This window comes from Galeopterus variegatus, unplaced genomic scaffold, assembly GCF_000696425.1.
Source record: "Galeopterus variegatus unplaced genomic scaffold, G_variegatus-3.0.2 Scaffold6730, whole genome shotgun sequence".
NCBI lineage: Eukaryota > Metazoa > Chordata > Mammalia > Dermoptera > Cynocephalidae > Galeopterus > Galeopterus variegatus.
In genome coordinates, this window is record NW_007732841.1 from 61,428 (window position 1) to 88,684 (window position 27,257).

At 42.0% G+C, this 27,257-nt stretch overlaps 1 protein-coding gene and 1 pseudogene across 1 annotated transcript; both read left to right on the plus strand.

The window, feature by feature from the left end:
* The first annotated feature begins 3,180 nt into the window (after positions 1 to 3,180).
* On the plus strand, positions 3,181 to 3,625 carry LOC103606609 (annotated as a pseudogene).
* Positions 3,626 to 3,919: 294 nt separating this feature from the next.
* TMEM192 (transmembrane protein 192) lies at positions 3,920 to 26,955 on the plus strand. Its single transcript, XM_008591181.1, has 6 exons — positions 3,920 to 4,108; positions 4,942 to 5,130; positions 6,246 to 6,510; positions 12,160 to 12,294; positions 21,400 to 21,502; positions 26,069 to 26,955. Exons 1-6 carry the CDS (start codon positions 3,920 to 3,922, stop codon positions 26,205 to 26,207), a joined length of 1,020 nt encoding a protein of 339 aa, XP_008589403.1. The 3' UTR covers positions 26,208 to 26,955.
* The last annotated feature ends 302 nt before the right edge of the window (positions 26,956 to 27,257 follow it).

Here is a 27,257-nt window from a genome sequence, read left to right on the forward strand (position 1 = left end):
CACCCTTCACTAGCATATGGTCAGTTAACAGTATGACGAGGTGCTGTTTGTATGGTTATACGACATATATTCTATAGAATTCAGTGGACAGTATATTTGATACAGCCACCAAATACTAGTAAGTGGCATAGAAAAGTCCCCAACCCCTTCAGTGTAGTCCAGAAAAACAAAAGATACATACATAAAAAAGGAAACAATATCAGGCAGCATAAGAAACACTCCAACTGAATATTATGGGCAGTATGTTTTTTAGGACTTTAAAGTAGAAAGAAAACACTTAGCGGGACAAATTTTATGAGAACATAAGTTGTGGTTGGGACCATGAAAGATGAGTTGAATTCTGAAAAAGATAAGAGAGGATATTTGTAGGGCACTATAGAAAGCTCATTCGAGCCAGAGGAGAAGATGCATGAAAGTGACGTTGTGGGCGATGAAGTAGATTATTGTCTTACAGTTAACGTTTTGCTAGCTTTGTTTAAATCTCCCAGGTCCCAGGGGTTTATTTGGGCAGTCTTTCATCACTCAACACTTTTTTTTTTTTTTTTTTGTAGTTTGCAGGAACAGGGTTGAACCCTGGACCTTGGTGTTATCAGCACCACTGTAACCGACTGAGCTAACCGGCCAACCCTCAACACACATACTGAGCACCTGTTACGTATCAGGTGTTAAAGCTACAAAGAATATGAGTCCCTGCCCTTGTGATGCACACTTTCTTCCAACAATTTCAATACCATGTGCTTAGTATTAAGAGTAATAATAGAGATGTATGAGAATTCAGTAGGGACTTCTGTTACCAGCCAAGATGAAGTAACTGGGACGATATCTACCTTTCTGCTTGAAACAACCAAAAAACTAGATAAAATATATGATACAACACTTTTTGAGATATTGGACATCAGGAAATGAGGGACAGTAGTCTCAGAGATGGGAAACCCTATCACTGCCGCAACTTATCACCTTGAGAGAGTTTGCAGGCAGTGTCAAGAAAGGAGATGGCAAGATGGAGCTGAAGGTTGGGGAGACCAAGGCAACTAGGGTTCACAGGACAGAATTCCCAGAGACGGGGGAGCTGCAAAGAGGGAGAACGCTGGAGATCTGGAGAGAATCCCCTGGTGCCCCCGTGTATCCAGCAGAGTCCTGATCAGAGTGTGAAAAAAAAAACTGGAGGCCTTAAAAAGAACGATCCAAAAGGATTAGAAGGAACAGTTTTCCAGGCAGGATAAGGAATTGTGCCTGTTCCACCCACCAGCCAGACTGGTAGCCTCATAATTCACAGGGCATTTAGGTAGAGTACTCAGAAAGTTCTTGCCTCCATAGTAGGAAGTAATTAGCCTTAGACTGACCATGGGCTATGGCCCATCTAATGTCTTAAACACAAGACCAAAAAGGTCAGACTATTTCTAAATAACTGCATCCCAGAACAAAGCTCAGGAATATTTATAGGAACACAAAAATGTCCAGCACCCAAACAGGTGAATCTTGCAATGTCTGCCGTCCAACCAAAACTGTGCTGGGTCTGGGATGCGGGAAAGATGTCACAGAGAAGGCTGCATTTTTGCTGTGACAGGCATGTGACAGGTGGGGAAGAATAAGTAGAATAAGTTGGAAGGGCTTTGTAAGAGATGGGTATATAGTGAGCAGTCAGCACCAGGAGGAAGGGAAATGGTGAGAGGCAAGTCCCGAAAAGTGGCTTGTAAAGCAGATAGCCAGACTAAGGATTGGGACTTTGTCCTGAGGATTATGGCGAGATACCGAAGCTTTTTAAGGATGCTTGTATTAAAGTGGCTTGTAAAGCAGATAGCCAGACTAAGGATTGGGACTTTGTCCTGAGGATTATGGCAAAATACCGAAGCTTTTTAAGGAAAGAAATACGGATGCTTGTATTGAAAGAACTCTGGCAACAGTGAGAGGTTGCTGAGGCCTGGGGACTGGAAGATACTAGCAAAAGGCCATGAGAAATGCTGAGGGCCTGGACTAAGAGCAGAAAGAACAGGTTTAGGAGTTAGAATGGTAATGCTCATATGATGAGTGTGTCGTTTGTTTGGGGTGCTATAACAAAATGCTTGGGCTGGGTAATCTATAAATAGAAATCTATTGCTGTCAGTTCTGGAGGCTGGAAAGTCCAAGATCAAGGTGCCAGCAGATTCAGGAAATCCAAGGTCAAGGTGTCACAGCCCTGGTGAGGGCTCATTCTCTGCTTCGAAGATGGTGCCTTCCCAGTGTGTCCTCACGTGGAGAAATGAGGAGAGCTCATTCAGGCCTCCTTCCTAAGGGCGCTAATCCCATTTGTGAGAGTGGAGACCTCATGACCTAATCACTTCCCAAAGGCCCCACCTCTTAATACTATTACATTGGGTGTTAGGTTCCAACATGCCAATTTTGGAAGACACGGACATTGAGACCATAGCAGGAAGCAAGTGAAAAGCAAGAGTTAATAAAGAGATAATAGTGACTAATATTTATTGACTGCTCACTCTGTGCCAGGTAGCGCTCTAAGCACTTTTCTGCGTAGTAACTCATTTAATCTTCCCAGCAAAGCTATGAAGCAGGAACTATCAGTCTCCTTCTGTGCATGAGGATACTGGGGCGTGGACAGGTGAAGCTAGTGGCCTTCAGCTAGTGAGCAGCAGAACTGACATTTGAACCACCAGGCAGTTTGCCTGAGGAGCCTGCCCTTAACCACAGCTCTCACTGCCTCTGCTCAGAGTTGGTTCCCCCTGTGTGTCCTCGTAATCTTTCCTGATTAGCCCAGGTCTTTGATGATGCCCATAGTTGAGTTAGGGAACACTGCAAAGACAGTTTGGGGACATTCATTCATTCACTCATCCATCAGGTGTTCATCGAGTGACAACCATGAGACAGTGTTGGGTGCTAGGATTACAAAGACAAGTAAGAGGGGAGTCAGTGGGTCCAATGAGGTCTAGTGGGGAAGAGGGAGTCAGAAGCCCCTCACAAGGGACCGGCCCGTGGCTCACTCGGGAGAGTGCGGTGCTGATGACACCAAGGCCATGGGTTCAGATCCCATATACGGATGGCCGGTTAGCTCTCTTGTGCGAGCGTGGTGCTGACAACACCAAGTCAAGGGTTAAGATCCCCTTACCGGTCATCTTTAAAAAAAAAAAAAAAAAAGCCCATCACAGGTCAGTATGATAGAAGAGGTGAGCACAGCCCTTTCACAAGATGGTGCCTAAGGCAAAGGAGGAAGCTCCTGCCCCTGCCAAAGCCAAAGCAAAAGCTTGAAGACCAAGAAGGCAGTGCTGAAAGGCATCCAGAGCCACAAAAAAAGATCCACACATCACCCACCTTCTGGCGGCCCAAGACACTGCGGCTCTGGAGGGGACCCAAATATCCTGGGAAGAGCACCCCCAGGTGAAACAAGCTTGACCACTGTGCCATCATCAAGGTCCCCCCGACCACTGCATCTGCCATGAAGAAGACAGAAGACAACAACACACTTGTGTGCATTGTGGATGTCAAGGCCAATAAGCACCAGATCCAACAAGCTGTGAAGAAGCTCTGGGACACTGGTGTGGCCGAGGTCAACACCCCAATCAGCCCTGATGGAGAGAAGATGGCATATGTTCGACTGGCTCCTGACTATGACAACAAAATTGGGATCATCTAAACTAAGTCCAGATGGTTAATTCCAAATATACAACTTTTTTCACCATAAGAAAAAAGAAAAAGAACCAGAAGTGAGCACAAAGGCTTTGAAAGACGTGGAGGGCTGGCTTGATCCAGATCTGGGGTGTCCAGGAGGGCCCCCTGGTGGGAATTGCCCCATTTGGGCACAGAAGGATGCACAGACACCAGCTAAGAGCAGAGCTGTCCAGGCGTAGACATCTGCTAACAGAGCTTGAGGCAGAGGGGTGTTGAGAACAGAAATAACCAGAATTCTTCCATGAGCAGGAACCTGTCTATGGCTTTGAATAAAAAGTTGCAGAGCAGCGTCGAATGCCTGAGATTGGAAATTGAGGAGCCCAGCCCAGATGCGGCTCATGACCCAGATTACCATATTTATCTTTGCAGTCTTAGCACCCAGCAGCTATTCCTTACACCACTTGTCCCACTCTCTATGCTCTTCCACAATAAAGAGCCCTTATTGTCTGTATCAAAATCCTATTCTTAGGCTTCCCTTTTCCCCATGAAATCTTCATTTCCATCTCATTCTATGCAATTAGCTCACTAAAATTTGTTACATCATCTGTGCTTTTCGTTTGCTGATTTATTATATGCTTCCCTAAAGTATTCCATGCATGGTATTCTATTGTGTATTCTTGTACAAGAGTGTTTAAAAAAAAGTTTGTGGAGGGCCGGCCCGTGGCTCACTCGGAAGAGTGTGGTGCTGATAACACCAAGGCCCCGGGTTCGGATCCTATATAGGGATGGCCGGTTAGCTCACTTGGGACAGTGTGGTGCTGACAACACCAAGTCAAGGGTTAAGGCCCCCTTACCGGTCATTTTTAAAAAAAAAAAAAAAGTTTGTGGAGGGCCGGCCCGTGGCTCACTCGGAAGAGTGTGGTGGTGATAACACCAAGGCCCCGGGGTCGGATCCTATATAGGGATGGCCGGTTAGCTCACTTGGGACAGTGTGGTGCTGACAACACCAAGTCAAGGGTTAAGACCCCCTTACCGGTCATCTTTAAAAAAAAAAAAAAAAAGTTTGTGGAAAAATAGAATTAAAAGATAATACAAATTTTTTCATGAATGTCTTGAAGTACCTTTTATTATTTTTTTTGTGAAATGTAGAAAGAAATGAGTTAAGGTTTCCCCTAGCCATTTTAATATTGTTGTTTTCACCCAAGTTATATACAGTAGTTATCTAGAGGAGGGTAATTTTAAAAAATGGCCTTAAGTAGAGAATGTGTTCTTGCCTCTAACTTGTATAATTGTTTTAAAAGCTTCATAGTTTAGTAGATTTGTCTTGGAAACATAATCCAGAAAGTGGGGATTACAGCTTGCTTCTGTTTTTGTGTGCCCCAGAGTTCCTTAGATATCAGCCAGAGCATTGAAGACGACCCGCTTCTGGATGCCCACCTTCTCCCACATCACTCGTTACAAGCTCATTTTCGACCTAGATTCCATCCTCTTCCTACGGTCATCATAGCAAATCTTCTCTTGTTTATACATGTAAGTTGGCCGGGAGAAAAGGATCCATCTGGAGGTGATGCTCTTAAAAAATAGATAAGCTCTTCAGAGGGCAATTGGGCTGTATCTAACATTTAAAATGTCCTAATTTTTTTTTTTATTTTAAAGATGACTGGTAAGGGGATCTTAACCCTTGACTTGGTGTTGTCAGCACCACACTGTCCCAAGTGAGCTAACCGGCCATCCCTATATGGGATCTGATCCCATGGCCTTGGTGTTAACAACACTGCACTCTCCCAAGTGAGCCATGGGCTGGCCCTAAGAATTTGCATTTCTAACAGATGCTCAGGTGATGCTGATGCTGCTAGTCTGGAATCACACTTTGAGAAACAATGCTCTACAACTTATTTCTTTTAATTTTAATGTATCATGGACATCTGTTCAAACCAATACAGAGATTTATTTTATTCTTTTGTAGCTGCATAATATTCTATAATGCGGGTGGATGTGTCTTAATTTATTCAGACATTCTACAATGGATAGACACATACAATATTTGGGCAATTTTTAATTTTTTGTGAATATGGAAAATACTTAAGTAAGTATTAGTACCTAGCACTTCTAGGTACTAATACTTGTACTTCTGAGGATTAGAATCCTTAAAGTAGGATGTCTGGTTCATATATTTCCAAATTATTCCCAAAAAGCAATTCCCAGTCCAGTCAGCAATCTATGGGAATGCCTGTTTGCCCACATTCTGGCACCATCATTTAAATTTTATCAATCTAATTAGATAGTTATTCCTGTTCTCCTAAAATAAACTTTTTAAAACCATGATTTTTATTAGTTTTGAGGTGTTAAATTAACCTTTTTTAACTTTCATAAAGGAGAGGTGGGCAGGAAATTATTAAACATTAGTGGTCATCTGTTAGATGGGATTTGGGGTGATTTTTACTTATCTGTGATTTTTTCCCAAGTTTTCTGCAAATTTTTATAACTTGTTTAAAAATTTTGTAAAAATAAGTTAAAAATGTTTTAAAACTCATTTATGAAAATAGGATAGTGAAAGTCATAGGTATGAGAATATGTGCTGGAATGGTGATTATTATTTCCTAATTTCTAATATTGAACATTAATCCTGCTTTTCTTTCCACCAGGTTGTGTTTGTTGTTTTAGCATTTTTAACAGGTGTGCTTTGTTCTTACCCTGATCCGAATGAGGACAAGTGCCCAGGAAACTACACCAACCCACTGAAAGTTCAGACGGTCATAATCCTTGGAAAAGTTATTTTGTGGATTCTGCATTTACTTCTTGAACGCTACATTCAGTATCACCACAGCAAAGTAAGAAACCGAGGCTATAACCTGATCTACCGATCGACAAGGCACCTTAAAAGACTTCCACTAACGATACACTCCACTGGTAAGCCCCTTATCTCTCAGCTTGTCTGTGGCTTGCTTGAATGGCAAAAATGACAGCAAACAGAAAATGTGAGGTTTGATTTTATAATCAAATATATTATCTCATTTTTATGAGAGTGATGTGTGCTGTGGCCACTAAAACTCAGATCACCTCAATGTCTTGAAGCTTTTCTTATAATATATAGAGCCTTAATTTTCATTTGAAATCTGTATTTGTTATGAAAATGGTGTTTATGTATCCCTGTGTGAAATGTAGAATTTTCCCCCTTTTTGGTATTAAGGAGATGGAAATGCTGTTGCTATTTACTATTTCTGAGGATAAGAAGAGGGATTATTATTTTTTTAAAAATGAAGCTCAGTACTTTTCCTGTAGTAGGGTAGTGATGGTAAGTGTGTAGTAAAGAGGGACTGTGATGTAATAAGATGCATTATACAAAGTGCATAACTTGAAAAACACACCTGTCCTAACTTGTGAAGGCAAGATCCAGAAGGTCCATACAGGACTTAGAATGCAGGAGTGCCTCCTTTTTGTTGTTGTTGCAGAGGCTTAATGGAATGAAATTGAACTTCAATAGGTAACTAAATAACTTAGGTATATTGAATAATTTAATGTTAAAGTTTCTACCTTTAAAAAAAAACCTCTTATTCAATTTGAGTCTAGAATAAATCTTTTAAAATTTTGAATCCACATTAGAAATTAATTTTTTCCCTAGAAACACAACTCTACAGAATTTCTTATTTTTATTTTTCTTGTCTATTCACTTAGTGCTTTTCCTTTTTTTTTCTTGGCAGCTGGCTGGTATAGGGATCAAATCATAGTGCATTTTCTTAAAGGGCAAGCGGTAAATTCATTCTTCAGAGAAGTTCTCAGTGGAAACTGAAGGGTCATGGTATGGCAGAGAGAGAAGCAGTTTATACAGACAGATGATCTTGAGGGGGCAACATTTACTGCTCCCTACCTCTTTTGAGGAGGAAGTTCGTGTTTATATATTCAGTTGTTGATGTGTAGCACTCTTTTTTGGCCAGAAGATGTCACTATCACACAAAGATAAAAGCAGAAGCTTATTTTTTTTTATTTATTTATTTTTTTTTTTTATGGTCTGTGACCAAAATAGTACTTAGTTTCGCTCTGGAGCAGATATCACCAGTTTGAAGAAAAAAATAAAGAAAAAAAAAGACAGTTTCTCAAGTGATGGTCTGGAAACAGTATTTTTGAGTCCCACAAAGAGATTGTTTGACCTTTTACCTTTCTGAAATCTGCCTTTCAATTTTTTTTTTTTTTTTTTTTGGTGGGGGAGGGAGCTGGTGCAGGGGTTGAACCCCGGACCTTAGTGTTCTCAGCACACTCTAACTGAGTGACAGGCCAGCCCCTGCCTTTCAAGTTCTTTAAGTTCTTTTTTTTTTTTTTGTCTTGTCTTTTTCCGTGTCCGGCAACGGATCGCAACCCTCAGTGCTGCCCCCGCACCGGACCGGGGACCGGCAACTGGACTGCAACCCTCGGTGTTGCCCCCGCGCCTCGCTCAGCCAGCGAGCGGGAACCGGTCTGCATGTGGGATCCGAACCCTCGGGCGGGAGCGCCGCCGCACTTCCCAAGCAGCTCACCCATCCAGTGCGCCACCGGGCCGGCCCTCAAGTTCTTTTTAATCCAGTGTTTGATCCCTGTACTGGCCAGCCACCAAAACCAAAAAAAGACAGATTCTTTTTAATCATGTGACCCTTAATCATGATCTGTTTCTAAACAATTGGACCTTTAGTTTAATCACAGATGTCATCAATTTTATGTTGTTCACGTAGGTCTCAGGAAATCAGAGGGATCAGGGCAGGTATTTATCTCGTTTCTATTTTAAGTATTTTTTTTCTTATTTGGAAAAAAATAAATATCTATGGGGATATAGAAACTTTCAGCTAATTAGAAGAGTGTAACCATTCTTCTTTCACATGTGATAGTACTGTTGATATTGATTAACTTCATCCTGATACTTTTTATTATTTTTAGAGGAGGAATTTATTTTTGGGTGGAGATGGGAGAAGGGGCATTACTTTCCTCCTAAGTAAGTCGAAAATATTTACCTAATTTGTCTATTTTCCTTCCTTAGATCCAAATACATTTTTGAATTCTATTAAGTACTGTTAGTTAAATAGCAAGTTGCACATATATATATTTTTTCCCATTGAAATGAAAACTTGTCCCTTTACTGAAAAACAGTAATTTTCATTCTGTCAGACGGGTCCAGACAAGAAGTGTTCCTCTCTGAGGCCTGGGAGAGTGAACCCAGAGATTAAGGACGTGCAAAAGTACAGTTTGAGGGAACTCCTCTGGAGGGTAAATTCTGGAAGGAAAACTTACTTATAAGTAAGTAAGAATTGTTCCAGTCAGAATTGTAGGACCTGAGAGTGCAGTGATTGCTTTCTGCGTAGCCTCAGCTGTCATGGGCCCCACATGCCTTGTAGAAGTGCTGCTGGCATCCTCACTGAAATCTGGGCCTGGTGCTCTTGGCGCAGTGAGGCAGAGGGACCAGGATTGCTTTCTGCGTAGCCTCAGCTGTCATGGGCCCCACATGCCTTGTAGAAGTGCTGCTGGCGTCCTCACTGAAATCTGGGCCTGGTGCTCTTGGCGCAGTGAGGCAGAGGGACCAGCTATCTTGCTATGGATAGCAAAGCATCTGACTATAAGTCTGCAGTGGAGTTGCTTAGGGGAGGGGCTGCTGGCATGTTCCTGGAATCATGATATCTTCCGTTATACCAGAATTATTGCTATGGTAATAATTATAATGACATTTACCACTTATTGAATATCTACTCGGGCATTGTTCGTTTCTTCCTACAGTGACCCTGTGTTATCAGTATTATTTCCCCAGTTTTATAGTGGAGGAGTTTGGGGCTCTGGGTGAGATTAAGGATTTGTTCCCAAGAGGCGGCAGATCCTACATTGGTGCCCAGCCCTCGCGGCTCTCAAAGCTCGTGTGTCTGGTCATTATACTGTCTCCCCAGCTTTGTTTCTTCCAAGTGTTTTTTAATGAATAGCATGTATTTTATTCACTTTTAGAATCTTTTATAAATGGCACATGGAATAAAACAAGAAACATTTAGGCCATGTCTATTTAGGCTATGTCTTTTAATGGTTATGAAACCCAAAACTGGCCATGTATTGTCATGTAGGAAGTTTCTGTTGAGCCCTGAGAGAGTAAACAGGTAGCAGACAAGCTGGAGTGAGCTGGGAGGGGCCTAGCCCCTGACGGATGAAGCTGAAGGGATCAGCCAGGGCCAGATCAGGAGAGATGCCGAAAGGTTTAGGCTGGGGGAGCCATTGAAAGTTCATCAGATCTCACCGTTCAAGAGTGTTTTTTTTTAATAATAAAAGATGACCTATAAGGGGATCTTAGCCCTTGATTTGGTGTTATCAGCACCAGGCTCTCCCAAGTGAGCCATGGGCAGGCCCCCGTTCAAGAGTTTTATACAACTTTAATTCCCAGCCTCCCACCCACCTTCCCTGAGGTTGGTGGGTGGGGCTGAAAGTTTCAATTCTTTAATCACTGGGTCTTTCTGGTGACCAGCCCCATCCTGAGGCTATGGAGTATCTCCACCCTGAGTCACCTCATCAGCATAAACTCTAGTGTGGTGCTAAGGCTTGTTATGAATCACAAAAGACACTTGTATCACTTAGGAAATTCCAAGAGTCTTTGGAGCTCTGTACAAAAACCAAATATTATAACTGTTGTCTCAGAACAGGTTATCTCCGAACTGTTGTCTCAGAACAGGTTATCTCCGAACGGCACTTTGTTATGTTGCAAACGTTGAACTAAAGGAAATGGGAAGGCCTTACAAACAAGGTCTCTCTGACCTCCTGCTCTCCTGTCTCCTACCTCTCTCTCTCTCTCCCACGAGACAGTCATAGAAGCCAGAATTCCTCGTTCCCAAGACTGGTCATAGAAACTAGAACTCCTTTCCCCAAAAGCAAGCCATGAAAACCTAGAAAAGTCACTCTCTCCCTTCTCCTTTCTCCCTTGAAGACCTTCATTCCAGGAGGCACCTCCCTGGGGGTGGGCAAGGAACGCCACACAGAGAGGACAGAAGAATCTGAGCGATAGGCCTGGCTGGATTGCACCCCCATCAGCCTACTACTGTTGTTACAGGGGCCACTCAGCTCCTGGCTGAGGCTCCCCCAAGTTTGATACCAGGAATACAGGTCTGGCTGCCTGTCCCCGTTTTTGAAAAGCATCCCACTCAAAAGTCAGCGTTGGTGAAAATGGAAGTCAGCTGTTATGCAGGAATACTGTGCGCTGAGGAGGGATGTTAAACTAACCCATCTCTCCAGTAAACCTGAGCGTTGGTGAAAATGGAAGTCAGCTGTTATGCAGGAATACTGTGCGCTGAGGAGGGATGTTAGACTAACGCATCTCTCCAGTAAACCTGAAGGAGAATGACCAAGCGAAAGCCACCTGAAAGATCAGATCTACTGAGGGGCTTTAGAAGAGGGGCTGGAACACGGGAACTGAAAAGCAGGAGGGAGGGGCACGTGAGCAGCCAGGGCTTCATGCGAGATCTCAGGTGCAAAGTTTCTGCAAGACCCTATCGGTTTCTGCTCCCGTCTTTGTTGTTATCTCATGGTCCTGCTGGAGGGGTGGAATCCGTGCAGCCTGGTTCCCCTTGGGTGGTACGTGCAAGTCTGCAGCTCCAGGCTGACTGGAGAACAACTTTACATTCATGTAAATAATGTCATCTGCCCCATAACCGAGGTTCAAATAAAAGTAACCATGGGAAAGAGGGAACTCAGAAATACATACCAGGAAAAAACTTTTAAAAACTTGCCTACAGCCCGTGTGGTTTTAGTTCCCAACATATCTTCAGTCCTGCTCACTCCACTATTAGATCATACAAGGGTACTTCGAAAGGTGTGTGGAAGAATAGTGTTACCTACAGACCAGGCGTGGCTTGCCCTCCCGCACTAACAGATGACTTGCCCTCTGGCACTAACAAATGACTTGAAAGTCCAAAAGTTGGTGCAAGAATTGGAATGGTTCACTCTGTTTCGTTCTAGTGAAAGAATAAGGCCTGCTCTGTTTTAATAGAATGAAACGATGATACGAATCTTTCCTCGAACTTTTGGAAGTATCCTCATGTCCTTTTGTCCAGTCACATTTCTGCACAGTTGTCCATTCTTCATGCAACCTAAGCATAAAACAGTTTCCCCTAAGCCTTTGGGTATTCATTCTGAAGGCTCCAGGTCATGTACAACTTTAAATTAAGTACGTTTGATATGCTTTTTCTTTTTTTTTTAAAAGATGACCGGTAAGGGGATCTTAACCCTTGACTTGGTGTTGTCAGCACCACGCTCACCCAGTGAGCTAACCAGCCATCCCTATATGGGATCCGAACCTGCGGCCTTGGTGTTATCAGCACCGCACTCTCCCGAGTGAGCCACGGGCCAGCCCATTGATATGCTTTTTCTTGTTAACTTGTCTTTTGTTGTAGGAGCGACCCTTACGAAGGGTGGGGAAGTGCACACCTTTCCCCCCCTACACAAGGAAAGCTGCTCCGATCACTCTTATGACTCGGGAGATTGGGAGCGTCTTAGGAGCCCGGTGGCAGGAACCAGAGGAAGAGCAGACCCGTGGTTGTCTTACACCCTGCTTTACGTTTCTCCTCTCAGGCAACACAGTGTTGCTTCTCCTGCTGTGCGTGCAGCACTCCTTTCCTGAGCCCGGCAGATTGTACCTGGACCTCATTCTGGCCATCCTGGCCCTGGAGCTGATCTGTTCCCTGACATGCCTGCTCATTTACACAGGTGAGAGTTACAACTAGGCTGTTCTTATAAAGACCGTTGGCTGCTTCCTTTTCTGCCAGTTTGAAGCATGGCCCGTTATCTTAGCGATGAGGACGTTTACCTATGTGACTGAGAACCTACTTAGCACCTGTAACTCTCATTGCTGACCACACCTAGACTTCTCTGATTCCAAACCACCAGGAAGATACACCACCAGCAGTGAGTCACTTTTGGGGGGGGGGGGGGGGCTGGTTGGTCTGAGGATCCAAACCCTTGACCTTGGTGTTGTTATTAACACTGCACACTAACCAGCTGAACTAACCCGCCGGCCATTGAGTCACTTTTCTAAGAGTGTGCCATCAATAAATTTGTGTCAACTAAAGTAAAGCCTTATCATTATAAAAAAGAAAACTTTCGGGGCCGGCCCCGTGGCGCACTGGATAAGTGCGCCGCTTGGGAAGCGCGGCGGCGCTCCTGCCCGAGGGTTCGGATCCCACATACAGACCGGTTCCGCTCACTGGCTGAGCGAGGCGCGGGAGCAGCACCGAGGGTTGCAATCCCGTTGCCGGTCCCCGGTCCGGTACGGGGGCAACACTGAGGGTTGCGATCCGTTGCCGGACACGGAAAAAGACAAAAGACAAAAAGAAAAAAAAAGAAAACTTTTGCATCCCCAAAGGCAACTGAAACGTAAGTTTGGCATTTAAAATACAAAATACAAAATAAGTAAATAAGTAGCTAAAATATAGATACAAAACTGTATTTAGCCCAAACTTGCTTTGAGGTAAACCATTTAGGAATCCACTTCTTTCTAAGTTTAGAGCTGTCTGAGGGTTTGTCGGTCTGTCTGTCTCTGAAAACACTCAGTGGTAAAATTAAGTAGACTTCTGATATGGTAAGATGAAAAATAGTATGGAAGGATACTTTAACAGAAAAAATTCAAGCCCTGGAGAAATCTAGGTTTTATTTTTGCTGCAATATAGGCAGTAAAATCTGTCCATGACAGCAGCTAACTTAATGGAGTTAAGCTGAAAGTTGTTTTGTGACAATAAATGGTATAACCATTTTGAAAGAAATAATTTCTCTGGTTTTCAAGGAAGAAGTCATGTGGGTCTCAGGTTGTGTTGCATTTTACTAATTTTCTGTGTGTCTCCTTGAGGCCAGGAGGAGGGTATGTATAACGTGAATGGAACAACTAGTTTGTACATGTGAATGATGTCACAATCTTAGTCACCTTGTAAGTTTCTCTGTATTTGTCAACAAACATCCAACATAGGTATAGGATTATATTTGCATCTCACTTTTTTAAAAGATGCATACCACCCAACTAACTTTACAGAACAGAATGACTTTAATTTTAGTTTCTTTTTTTTTTTTTTTTCCTTTTTGTCTTTTTTCGTGTCCGGCAACGGATCGCAACCCTCAGTGTCGCGCCCGTACCGGACCAGGACCGGCAACGGGATCGCAACCCTCGGTGTCGCGCCTGCACCTCGCTCAGCCAGTGAGCGGGAACCGGTCTGTATGTGGGATCCGAACCCTCGGCGGGAGCGCCACCGCACTCTCAAGCGGCGCACTGGAGCAGTGCGCCACCGGGCCGGCCCCTTTTTTCTTTTTCTTTTTTTTTTTGGTGGCTGGAGAGTACAGGGATCTGAACCCTTGATGTTGGTATTATCAGCACCACACTCTAACCACGTGAGCTAACCAGCCGGACGAAATTCAGTTTTGTTTTGTTTTGTTTTCTTGAGACTTTAATTTTAAAGTAAGGTTAATTTTTCAGTATCTAGGAAATGGCTCAGTACTTCAGTAAAGTGATCCATGTATCAGAAATGAATATTGAATTATCTTGTTGGTTGAGATCAGTTCCGTTCTGTGACATATCATATCTATTCAGTGCTATAAATTGGGGTTATAATTTGGATTCGAGTATAGAATTCAATTACCATGGTACTTTATAGTGTCTGCACATCTTTTATAATGTATTGTAGTGGGTTCTAGCCTTCAGTAAACTATCATGTGGATATTTTTTTTTTTTTTTGGTGGCTGGCCTGTACAGGGATCCTAACCCTTTGACCTTGGTGTTTCAACTCCATGCTCTAACCAACTGAGCCAGCTGGCCAGGCCTCATGTGGATACTTTTTAAAAAGCATTACCTACGTAATGCTTTGTGTTATAGAAGGAGGTGACAACTGTATTCCAAAGATCATGTGAATGTCATCATGGAATTAAGGGGAATGAATACTATTATATGTAGTCCAAGGGCCGGCTGGTTTATAGTTGGTTAAAGCACAGTGCAGATAACACCAAGGTCAGGGGTTCCGTCCCCTCACTGGCCATGCCACCAAAAATAAAACAAACAATCAAACAAAAAATGTAGTCCAAGATTATTCCTCTAGGATTTACTCTACTAATTTTAAATGATTTGCTGTAGCATTTTAAATTAATTATACTATAGGGCCGGCCCTATAGTATACTATACTCCTGTAGTGCGCCGCTTGGGAGGCGCGGCGGCGCTCCCGCGAGGGTTCGGATCCCACATACAGACCGGTTCCCGCTCACTGGCTGAGCGAGGCGCGGGAGCAACACCGAGGGCTGTGATCCCGTTGCTGGTCCCGGTCTGGTACGGGGGCGACACTGAGGGTTGCGATCCATTGCCGGACACGGAAAAAGACAAAAAGAAAAAAATAAAAAGAAAAAATAAAAATAAATTAATTAATTATACTATAAACAAGATAGGTAATAGTTAAAAACAAAAAAGCAAAAACCTGAGACCATTTAAAAAGAGGCAGAGAAAGCCAATGTTCCAAAAGTCCTGAGAGGAACTAATTTTTACAGTTGGACACAATATATTAGTCACATGACACCTAAACTTGAATAAAACCAGAAACTTTCCTTGATTATGTAGCATTTGTTTAATCCATTGTCTTCCTAAAATAAAAAGATTGCTTTAGTCTATAGTCTCAGTAAAAGACTTAGAAGTGTATTAATTTTTAAAGGTTCTATTTGAATAAAGTATACCATTAAAAATTGTCTTTTTATTTATGTATATATTTATTTGGGTAGGCGGCTGGTACACAGATCGAACCCTGGACCTTGGTGTTATCAACACCACACTATAACCAGCTGAGCTAACCAGCCAGCCCCCAAAATTGTTTTTTGAAATCTCAAATTGAAGGGGCTCACAGTTAGCTCAGTTAGAGCGCAGCCTTATAGCCCCAAGGTCATGGGTGCAGATCCCCACACTGGCCAGCCACCAAAAAAAAAAATCTCAAATTGATATCCTTCTACTTTAAGAACACCTAGTAATTTGTAACTCAGACTTGCAAAATAAGTAGATGATTTACATAGGAAAGGTTTATAATTATTATAAATTTACTTAGTGCAGGGTTTCTACAAATACTGAGTTTCTTTAGAATGTTTAAGTATGACTAGCTTTCTTCCACCTCCTCGGTAATAGGCTTACTTTTTAAATTATAGTGTTCCTTTGAAGGTACTATAGACTCTGACAGGAGAAAAATGAGAGAGTAGCTTCCAGGGACAAATGTTGCTTCTGTTCAGTATGTCACAGAACATTTAAGGTTGGTTCCCTGATGTATATGCATTTTTCGTCTTTCTCTATACTAATAATTTTTTTTAATGATAGCTAGTTTGGTAATGTTAGTAGAAACTCTTTAGGATATGGTTCTTTAATATATTAATTCTTGCCTAAACCTGACTAATTTATTTGCATTTTAAGTACTTAATCTGTAGAAACCAAAGCGGACTCCTTTCATTCAGTATTAGTTTGCCTGACTGCCTCCACAGGGGAAAACTAGGAAAATAAGATTTAAAACAATGTCAAAATACTAAATTTGATTAGTGAAAGAAACTGAGCTGAGTTGCCGGGTGCCAACCAAGCTTTATTAAAGGAAAAGAAGATCTGGCTGTGCTCAAAATGGGGGACAGCACCAGGTGTGGGTGTGGTAGAGCTCATATAAGGCGTCAAGGGCTGGCTGATACTATCAAGGAGGGGCATTATGCTAATGCTGAAGCTGTGCAACCAAGGCTGAGATCTTTGCCCTGCAGAAGCAGAACTCAGGAGGCTTCTCATAAAGGGAAGAGGGGAGGGGTTTGGTGCTGGAGTGGAAGACAAGGCTGGCGGCTATTTTGTGCTTATTGTGTAAACAATAGTGCTGGTCACGTCCAAGATCCATCAATTAGCTTTCCATTCATTCAAAAGTAAGTAAAAGAATCAATACATTCCACAGTTATCAACCTTCTAGCAGCCCTGAAGTTGTAAAAGCTTCAGTACAGGATGCAAGAAAACATAAATGGTGAGCAAGCCCGCCTGGCTTTTCAGTTTTGCGATGTTTTATCATGCATGCTGGCCATGGCTTAGGATGGAGAGGTTGAGTGGAAGATTTTTGTTCCATGTGTACATCCAGTTTAATTGATTTTAAAAGCTGAAAAGATGAGTCTGAAAGATGGACATTTTTATGTTAGATTATGGGTACGTTTTTTTATTTCTGCCTTTTAACTTTTACTTTTGATAATTGTATAACTGTTATCCCCTGTTCCTTAACTGAAGAAACTTCTGTGTCTAAGAGATGAACATGTTTTAATTTTCTTAGTTTATTTAGAAATTATGTGGAAGGCACCATTTTAGGGAGGTAAATATGGACATAAACAACTGGTGTCAGATTCACCAGCATCATAGTGGATCTTCCAGCGACATTTGACGTGGGTGATCACTGCCTCCTGGAAGTGCGTTCTTCCCTGGCTCTGGGTTCTTGCTTTCCTGTTTCTCTGGCTGCCCCAGTGTATCCTCCTTTGCTGAGTGTTCTCCCAGACCTGCTGGTGGTGGAGCCTCAGGGCTCCGTCTCAGCCTTTTCCAGCCTGGCACTGTAGCACCTCCTGTTTTGTGCTCGGGTCCATTTGAAGCCCTGAGATGCTTCTCATTTCTTTCTCGGCCACTAGGTAAAAGTCAAGGGCTTCTAGTTCCATTTCCTCTCTTCATTCTTTTGACATCGTACTGTCTACCTCTTTCCTTCCCCTCCTTTCTGATGAACCCTCTGCAAATCTCCCAGCCTTTTCACTTTACTCTTTAACCTCTTCACTTTAGCTTCTTCAACCCAGTTCTCAGCTGAGAGTGCACATCAGAATCATGTGTGGAATCTGGCAATTCCTCAAAAGGTTAAACATAGGGTTACCCTATGTCTCAGCAGTTGCACTCCTAGGTACTCGTTTATCCAAGAGAGCTGGAAACACATATTACACAAAACATGTACATGAATGTTCAAAGCAGCATTATTCATAATAGCCAAAAAGTGAACACAACCCAAATGTTGTTGGCATAAACTGGGGAATAGATAAACAAAATGTTTTATGTCCATACAGTGGAATACTCTTCTGCCACAAAAAGGAATGAATACATGGAATGAATGAATGTAGTGATATGTGCTACAGTGTGGATGAACCTTGAAAAGTTGTGCTAAGGCAAAGAAGCCCGTCACAGAAGACCACATATTATATGATTCTGTGTATAGGAAACGCCCAGAGCAGACACATCTACAGAGACAGAAATAGATCAGTGGTTGCCTAGGGCTGGGGGGAGGGGACAAATGAGGAGTGACTGCTAATGGGTACAGTTTCTCTTTGGGGTGAAGAAAGTGTTCTAAAATTGATTGTAGAGATGGTTGTACAACTCTTTGAATGTACCGAAACCATTGAATTGTGCTTTTTTTTTTCCTCCCTTTGGTGGCTGGCTGGCATAGGGATCCAAACCCTGACTTTGGTGTCATCTGCTCTGCGCTCTAACCAACTGATCTCACTGGCCAGCCTTGAACTGTGTGCACTTTATTTTTTTATTATTTTTTATTTTTTTAAAGATGACCGGTAAGGGGATCTTAACCCTTGACTTGGTGTTGCAGCACCACGCTCAGCCAGTGAGCAAACCGGCCATCCCTATATAGGATCCGAACCCAGGGCCTTGGTGTTATCAGCACCGCACTCTCCCGAGTGAGCCACGGGCCGGCCCGAACTGTGTGCACTTTAAATGGGTGAATCGCATGATAAGTAAATTATAGCTCAATAAAGTTGTTATAAGAAAGGAATCATGTGATTTTTTTAAAAAATTGTGCCTGGGCCTACCCTGCCTCCCCTCCCCTAAACCACATGCTAAATATTCTGATTCATTTGGAGTTCCACTTATGTGGGGTGACAGTCACTGTCTTCACTGAGACCTGGTTCACACCCTGCTGCTCCTCCTCTTGGAATCATCTCAGGTGGAGACCGCTCATTCCAACCAGGTCCCAGAATCATTATTCGGTTGGGGCAGAGCCCCGATACAGTAGCTGTTATCCAGAGGTGCAGATCGTTCCGTCTGTGTTGTCAGACCCGAGAAGTTAGGAACAACAGACTTTATTATGTCTGTTTATCTTTACCTCTTTGCAGCAGCTGCCTAAAAATTTTTTCTTTTCTTTTTTTTTTTTTTAAAAAAAAGATGACCGGTAAGGGGATCTTAACCCTTGACTTGGTGTTGTCAGCACCACGCTCAGCCAGTGAGCAAACCGGCCATCCCTATATGGGATCCGAACCCGGGGCCTTGGTGTTATCAGCACCGCACTCTCCCGAGTGAGCCACGGGCCGGCCCGAACTGTGTGCACTTTAAATGGGTGAATCGCATGATAAGTAAATTATAGCTCAATAAAGTTGTTATAAGAAAGGAATCATGTGATTTTTTTAAAAAATTGTGCCTGGGCCTAACCTGCCTCCCCTCCCCTAAACCACATGCTAAATATTCTGATTCATTTGGAGTTCCACTTATGTGGGGTGACAGTCACTGTCTTCATTGAGACCTGGTTCACACCCTGCTGTTCCTCCTCTTGGAATCATCTCAGGTGGAGACCGCTCATTCCAACCAGGTCCCAGAATCATTATTCGGTTGGGGCAGAGCCCCGATACAGTAGCTGTTATCCAGAGGTGCAGATCGCTCCGTCTGTGTTGTCAGACCCGAGAAGTTAGGAACAACAGACTTTATTATGTCTGTTTATCTTTACCTCTTTGCAGCAGCTGCCTACCTACTTGTCTTAGTGTGCTAGGACTGCCATCACACAACATCACAGACCGGGTGGCTTAAACAATAGAAATTTACTTTCTCACACACAGTTCTGGATACTGGAAGTCCGTGACCAAGGTGTCAGCGGACTTGGTTTCTTCTGAGGCCTCTCATTGGTTTGCAGATGGCCACCTTCTCACTGTGTCCCCACGTGGCCTTTTCTCTGTCCGGTGCCTGCCTGTGTCTCTTCTTACAAGGACACCTGTCCTATTGAATTATGGCGCCATCTTTATGGCCTCATTTAACCTTAATTTTCCCTTTAAAGGCCCCATCTCCAAAAATAGTTACATTAGGGGTTAGGGCTTTAATATATGAACTTGGGGGGAACATAATTCAGTGTATAATAACCCTTATCCCCCAAAACTGCCAAGTTCATCAGTGGCCTCCAAATTGCCAAATTTGCTGGATCCTTTCCATGTCTCCACCCTCTGGTAGTTAACACTGGCTGCTCTTTCCTGCTTCTCCTCCTCCCCCTCTGAATGTTCATTCCCGTTCCCTTTAGCAGGTTTTTCCTACCTCTTTAATATTGGTGGGTTTCAGTGTTCTGTCACCAGCCCTCAGCCTTTTTCACTCTACATATTTAGTTACTGTCTATACACTAGTGGGCAGCCCCCGAATGAACAGAGTTACCCAAACCCATATATATTCATCTGCTTCGTGAAATTTCCATCTGATGTCCCACAGGCACCAATAAGATCAAAATTGAACTGAACATCTTTTTCCCTCTTCTTAAACCTTCCCCCAGTAAACACATTACAGGTCTCCCTCCTTCCGTCCTCTAATTCATAATCCTTACTTCTGCCAACGGGATTTTGTTCATAGGTAACTGATCATTAACAGCTCTCCTGCCCTGGTTTCTAATGGCCCAAGGAAGAAAATTTAAATCTTAGTGTGCCATAAAAAGCTTTCCATGAACAGACCCTCCCTGGTCTGCTCTTCAGGGGTGATGGGGAGAGCCTTTCAATGATGGCCGGTTGCTCTCAGGGTAAAATCTACATGTCTTACGTGACGCAGCAGACACACAAATGCGTTCCCTGCCCACCTTTCCAGCCTCACCCCTGTCCATACACGTACCTTCTCAAAGCCGTGGCATTTGTTCAGGCTCTTCCCACACCTGAAACACCTTCACTCTCCTAATCTGCATGATTCATTCCTGTGTTTCCCTCAAGGCTGGGGTCAAGCTCCACCTTCTGCCTCCTTTCTGAAACCTCCTGCTGAGTTAGGGACAGCTTTCCCACAGCTGTCACTGCTCCCTGTGCAAGCTTTTATTTAAGGTATTACTCACGCTGTCCTAACATGTGGGCTTATTGTCTTATTCTTCCCTGGACCAGTAGCTCTTTAGAGTAGTGTCAACAGTGAGGCTTTGAAGTTACGGTTCCTGGACGAGAAGCCTGGCCAGTGGCCTAACTTCTCTGGCTTCACCTTACTCATTTATGGAGTGTTGGGAGCACCCGCCTCATGGGATGGTTATGAGAACTGAATAAGGTCTTCCAGTTAAACAGCTAAACTGTGCCTCGTGTGTTGTAAATGCACATTAAATGTCAGCTATTTTTTTGACCACCACTATACTAATGAGGATGTTATTATCAATACTAATGATAATCCCTAAATTTCCAGTGTTTAGTATAGGCCTGGCACATAGGAAGCTTTGAGAACTATGAGTACAGTTTTTTGGTTGGTTTTCTCTTTTTTGGGTTTTTTTTTTGTTTGTTTCTGGGTTTTTTTTGCCGGTACAGGGATCAGACCCTGGACCTTGGTGTTATCAGCACCACATTCTAACTTGTTTCTGGGTTTTTTTGCCGGTACAGGGATCAGACCCTGGACCTTGGTGTTATCAGCACCACATTCTAACCAACTGAGCTAACTAGCCAGCCCTAATGTTTGAGTGCATTAATAAACAAACCTGTTTGTTTATTTTATGAAGCTATTTTATACATACTACCTTATTTGAAAAGAATAGTTAATTAGAACAATTTGAATAAATGAAAATAGACATTTTTTCAGAATTAGATCTAATAATGAATTTACTATTTTAGTGAAAATCCAGAAATTTAATAAAGCCAAACCACAGCCTGATGTACTTGAAGAAGAAAAAATCTATGCTTACCCCAGCAATATTACTTCAGAGACTGGATTCAGGTAAGGTTTGGGTGGGGAATAAAAGAATTAAAAATTTTTCCCCTAGAAATCTGGAAACCATTCTAATGCTTGGAGTTTATGACTGTGCATTTGTGTCTTTATAATAATGTTGATTTGTTTACTTCCTTTCACCTACGGTGAAAACAAGTCTAAAAAGTTATACATAAATTTACTAAATAGTTCATATATTTGATGCAAAAGTAAGATTGACCACTTAGTCAACCTAGTCAAAGTTGCAGAACTTTTTACATTATTGGATACTCCCTCCTTCTTGAAATGCTTTTGTAGGCTTCTCAAGTGCTGCAGTGTCCTGATTTCTCCTTCGATGGCTCTTTCTTCTCTGACCGAACTTCCAATACCAGTGCACCAAAGGGCCTGCCCTTTCCCTGCCCTATCCCTGTTTCTATCACATCCCTCCTTAGGTGACTTCTGTGGCTTAAAATATCCATATCTGTTGGAGAACGTGGGGCTAAAATGGTTTTCAAAAAAACTATATAAGCAGGAGCTGGCCGGCTAGCTCAGTTGGTTAGAGCGTGGTGTTGACAACACCAAGGTCCAGGGGTCAGTCCTTGTACCAGCCAGTTGCCATGAACAAACAGACGAACAAACAAAAACTACATAAAAAAAGAAAGATGCAATTTTTGTGGGGAAAACTGGCCAGTATGGGGATCCAAACCCTTGATCTTGGTGTTATAACAGCAGTCCTAACCAACTGAGCTAACCAGCCAGCCCCAAAAGAGGCAATTATTAATCCCAGGCAAAGCAGAAAGTTATACATGGAAGGAAATATAATAGTAGATAGAGCCTTACATGGCTTAACTGTGGATAATATTCAGATAGTGGTGATGTGGATTCTGAATGTTATTTACTAGATTGAGAGAATGTAAGAAAGAAGACAGGAGTAAGTGTATATAGAACAGGGGAAAATAAAGAGCTAAACCCTCATGTCTTATATAGGAAGTCTGTAGATACGGTGATGTGGATTCTGAGTGTTATTTACTAGATTGAGAGAATGTAAGAAAGAAGACAGGAGTAAGTGCATATAGAACAGGGGAAAATAAAGAGCTAAACCCTCATGTCTTATATAGGAAGTCTGTAGATAGTAGCTAAAGTTGAAACATTGAGAAATAGAATCCTGTCATTTAGAAATATGGAGACACATACAGAAGAAACAGTTACAAAGAGTTGAAAGTGGTACCTCTGGGACATGAAACTCAGAGGTGGTGACTGGTGGTGAGTGAGGCAGGGGACTATTGTTTTTAATCGTGAACCTTGTAGTTAGGAATACTTAACTCTTTTTAACTATGAGAATTAAGTGATTATAAATAAATAGGTCCCATAAGTATACTGACGACTCCCAAACCTGTATCTTCAGATATGAATTTTCTCTGGGGTTGAGATTTGTATATCTGATTGTCTCATTAGCCATCAGCATCTCCCTTTGGATATCTAAAATAGGCATCTCAACCTTAACATGTCCTACCCAGAGCCTTCTCCCTGCCCCAGTCTGTCCCTGTCTTAGTGAGAGGCATCACCATTCCACAGGCTGCTCAGGCCAGAAGACCAGTGTCGTCCTTGACTCCTGCTTCCTTCACCCCACCCACCCAGGTAATCCATCAGCAAATTCTGCTGGGTCTGTCCCCATAATATATCGCGAATCCAGCCACTGCTCTGCACCTCCACTGTCACTAACGTCTCTTACCTGGAGGTACAAGAGTCTCCTTACTGGTCTCCCCACTCCCATTTCCCCCTTTAGTCCCTTTCTGGAATACAGTTCATTCCTTAGCTTCACGTGAACTGGATACCAGTTGACATGAGATTAAAGTCAGCATATAAAGCAAGTGTGTTCTTTAGGGACTTGAGAAATTTACTCAGTGCTACGCGTGGTGACAATCAGCTTTGTATCTTATGAATATTCATAACCAATAATAAAAAAATAATTAAAAATAAAACTTAAGAAAATTACCGAAACTCCTATCGTATTTTTATTTTATTGTATCACTACATAAATATGGAGCAACATGGGATTTGTATATGAAGCGTGGGCAGAGAAGCTGAGATAGAGGCAGGGGGTGGATTGCCTGGAAGCAAATAGCTGAATATTCAAGACTCTTTATTAAAAAAAAAATTTACTCAGTGCTAATACTGATATACTAGTGAAAACAAAAAGGAAACTTTATAGATGAAGAAAAGAGACACTTTTAAAAATACTTGTTGAAATAACATAGTTCAATTTATTAGCCTTTAGTCATGAGTGTCATTTTTGAATTAGCTCTCATGACATTTAACTGTTGCTAGGCAGAGGTTTAAAGTGGCAGCAGAGGAGAAAGCAGCTCTGTGAAGCGTTACCTGCGAGGAAGCCTGTTGTTCTTCATGTAGTGTGGGATGTGACTACTTCATGAGACAAGTCCAGGGATCTTCATCTGTCCCCAAGTGTGCTGTGATGATATCTTGACAGTTCCCGAATCCCATACCATCAGTTTCTTGAGGATGGGTTATACTCTCTTGAATTCTCAACATGTACAGAACTCAGAAAACTGGAGGTATACTTAGTTAAATGGATTTTTTCCCCTAGGAAATACATTCTTTCTGTCAGTTTTCACCCATCATGATCTACCTTATTTTGTTTACTCTGTTTCCTCATTTTATCCTAAATAGAGAAATAATTTTAGTGTCAATTCTTGAACTTTGGGACTTATTAAATGCAAAGACTGTTCTTGACCTTGACCCCTTTCATATTTCATATCGTTCCTAGTGAGCACTGAGCACTGAACAGTTTACCTATAATTGTACTCTTGTGACTTAATGGACAGTGTATAATGTATTCTCTTCACCTCATGGGGTTAACTTTGGAGCAATAACATTCAGTTTCTCTTCTTCCTTTAATTTTAAAATTTGCATAAAATGCCTCTTTGAAAATGCATCTTAGTTTGAAAATTAGAATCAACTTCCAGTTAATGAAGGTGGATCAATCCACACATGTTTATCTGTCACCCTCCCCAGACCCTTCCAAAATGATAGAGAAGGAATAAAAAAGGCCATACTACCCATACTGACAGAGGAGCTGGAAGAGAAAGGGGCCATCAGCGGATGAGTGACTTCTAAAAATGTACATGCTAAGTAATGCAGACAGAGGAGCAGTAAATGATACGCAGTGCAGAGCAGGCCACGTTCAGAGGACATGTGAGAAATAAAGCCAGGGAGGTTGCCATTCTTCCTTGTGGGATCCTGGAGGGACTTGGAACTCAAATAAACAGAATGCCCTTGGGAGTGAGACATAGGGCTGGAGAAAAGGGATGTTAATTAATGTCAGTGTCTGCTCATAGAAACGTCGACTCTGCTCATAGCACACCCGTCCTGTTTCATCAAGATAACCCAAAAACTTCATACAAACAGTATTTTTTCAGTGAGTAGCCTAGCTCAGGAACAAGAGTGGTAGGGGATCCTCAAGTGCTTTACACTTATTAAGTGCTAAACGTTTGTTGCTGTTATATCAACATCTGAAGACCAGAGAGTTTAGGTAACTTATTAAGGTCACACAGCCTGAGTGGAGACGTCAGGATTGGAATTTGGACAGTCTTTGTCCATCCCCTGTGCCTGTAACCACATTATTTATAAGCATAATTATTTATCATTATTTATATGCATACGTCTTTTTTTGTTCACGTGGGACCATTCTATGCATGTATTCTGCAGTATTTCACTTACCTTCCCTTACAATGTTTCCATATTAACACATATAGAATATATGAGTAAAACACATCCATTAATACTTTATTTCTTGAGTGGGCAATTTTTAGTCACAATGTTAAAATTCATCTGGTACATTTTTGACATCTTTATAATTATTATCATTATTCCTAGTACTAATATCTTAAGTTAGTGGAAGGAAATTAAAAATACTTTATAGCTATTATTTGTGAGCTTGAGACTGAAGTGAGCTGGGGTAGTGGTGTAGGAAGAAGTAAGACTTGTTTTTTATTTTATACTCTTCTATACTATTTTTATTTGTGTCAAATGCAAAAAAAGTGCCATACTTTTTTTGAAATGTTTCTTATGGTCAAAGTTGTCTATTTTAATGTTACATCATCACTTGATTTTTGTACAAATTTTGTCTTTGTCTCTTCAAATGCCATTTACCTTGATCACTTAGATTCAATTATCGTAGTCTAACAAGTTAGGATACGTCTTCTTTTTTTTGGCAGCTGGCCAGTGTGGGAATCTGAGCCCTTAACCCTGGTATGTTATAACACCACACTCTAATCAACTATGCTAACTGGCCAGGATGCTTCTTAAATAAAGCAATAATGGCCTTTTTTTAAGGCTGAGAATTGTGAAAGTTTTTAAAATTTCAAATTGAAACAAAATAGATTTATTTCCAGAGTGGAAGTCACTAAAATGATTTGTGAAAGAATCTCATTTTGGAATATTGCCCTGGGTTATACCATCTAAGAAAATGTAACTAATACAAGATGCTGTACAGAAAACTGGTAGGGACTCCTTTGCAAAAAGACCAGTGAGAATTGGTGAATATGTGTAACCTGTTTATATTTTGATTATTTGCAGGACTATTTCAAGCCTAGAAGAAATTGTTGAAAAGCAAGGAGACATAATAGTACACCTGAAGCGACACAATGCGCTGTTGAGTAAGCGACTGTTGACTCTCACTTCTTTGGACCTAGGATCTCAGCCAAGTAGAATGTGAGAGGCTCGTAACCATGACAGCGATTGCAGAGGAATCCAGAGTAATTTAAGACCCACTGACTGCCTGACAAGCTGCCACAGGGAATTGTAGCTTTTGCTGAGTAACAGTTTTTGTTGGAAACCTGAATGAGGTTCTCACCTGTGTGGCTGTTTAATATACAGGGCTTGTGGATCATTCGAAAGGTACTTTGTAGAAGCCTTGATACCTTGAGAATGTCTGTTTTGTACATTTTGAAGTTATTTAACTGCTTGGTTTATCCTAGGATTGAAAGTATAGTTTAAACTTCTCTGTGGTCTATACTTTTTCCACATGACATTACAACTCTAATAATTTGACTATTGATAGAGGAGGTCTGACAAGACAATCTATTTTAAACAGAGTTTTAATCAAGTAAGATTTATTTTTACTTCTAAGCTGGTGAAAGGAGCCATTATTTCTAGTTTTTGATGTTTTTTCCAGCAGAGCTTCGTCATGGATTTTGTATGCTCTTGTGGTATGGGATGAGAGCTTAGGCCATGTGGCTTTTGTAGAGAATTTCTTGAGTGTAGGACCAACGTCTCACTGGGGTATTTACTATGCAAACTCCTACAGTTTTCTGTTCTTTGGAAATGAGATACGAAGATTGCTTGGAGCAGTGTTAGACTGACCTGTGTCAGACAACGTGCGGCCTGTTATATAGGCAGCACCTTTCATTAGCAATAGAGAATTTAGAAAAGAATTTAATAAATTTAGTAAATTTGCCCTTCAAGAAGTTGCCATATATTTCAGTATTCATTATACATACTTCATTGGATCGATACATTCATTTATAGGAAAGGAATCTTCTGTGGTTCTAAATTTATCTAAAAGGAAAAAAGACACCTGTTTTAGTCTTAGATGATACTTAAAAATCGTGATGGATGGGCCGGCCTGGTGGCTCACTCGGGAGAGTGTGGTGCTGATAACACCAAGGCCACAGGTTTGGATCGGTGGCTCACTCGGGAGAGTGCGGTGCTGATAACACCAAGGCCACAGGTTTGGATCCTATATAGGGATGGCTGGTTTGCTCAC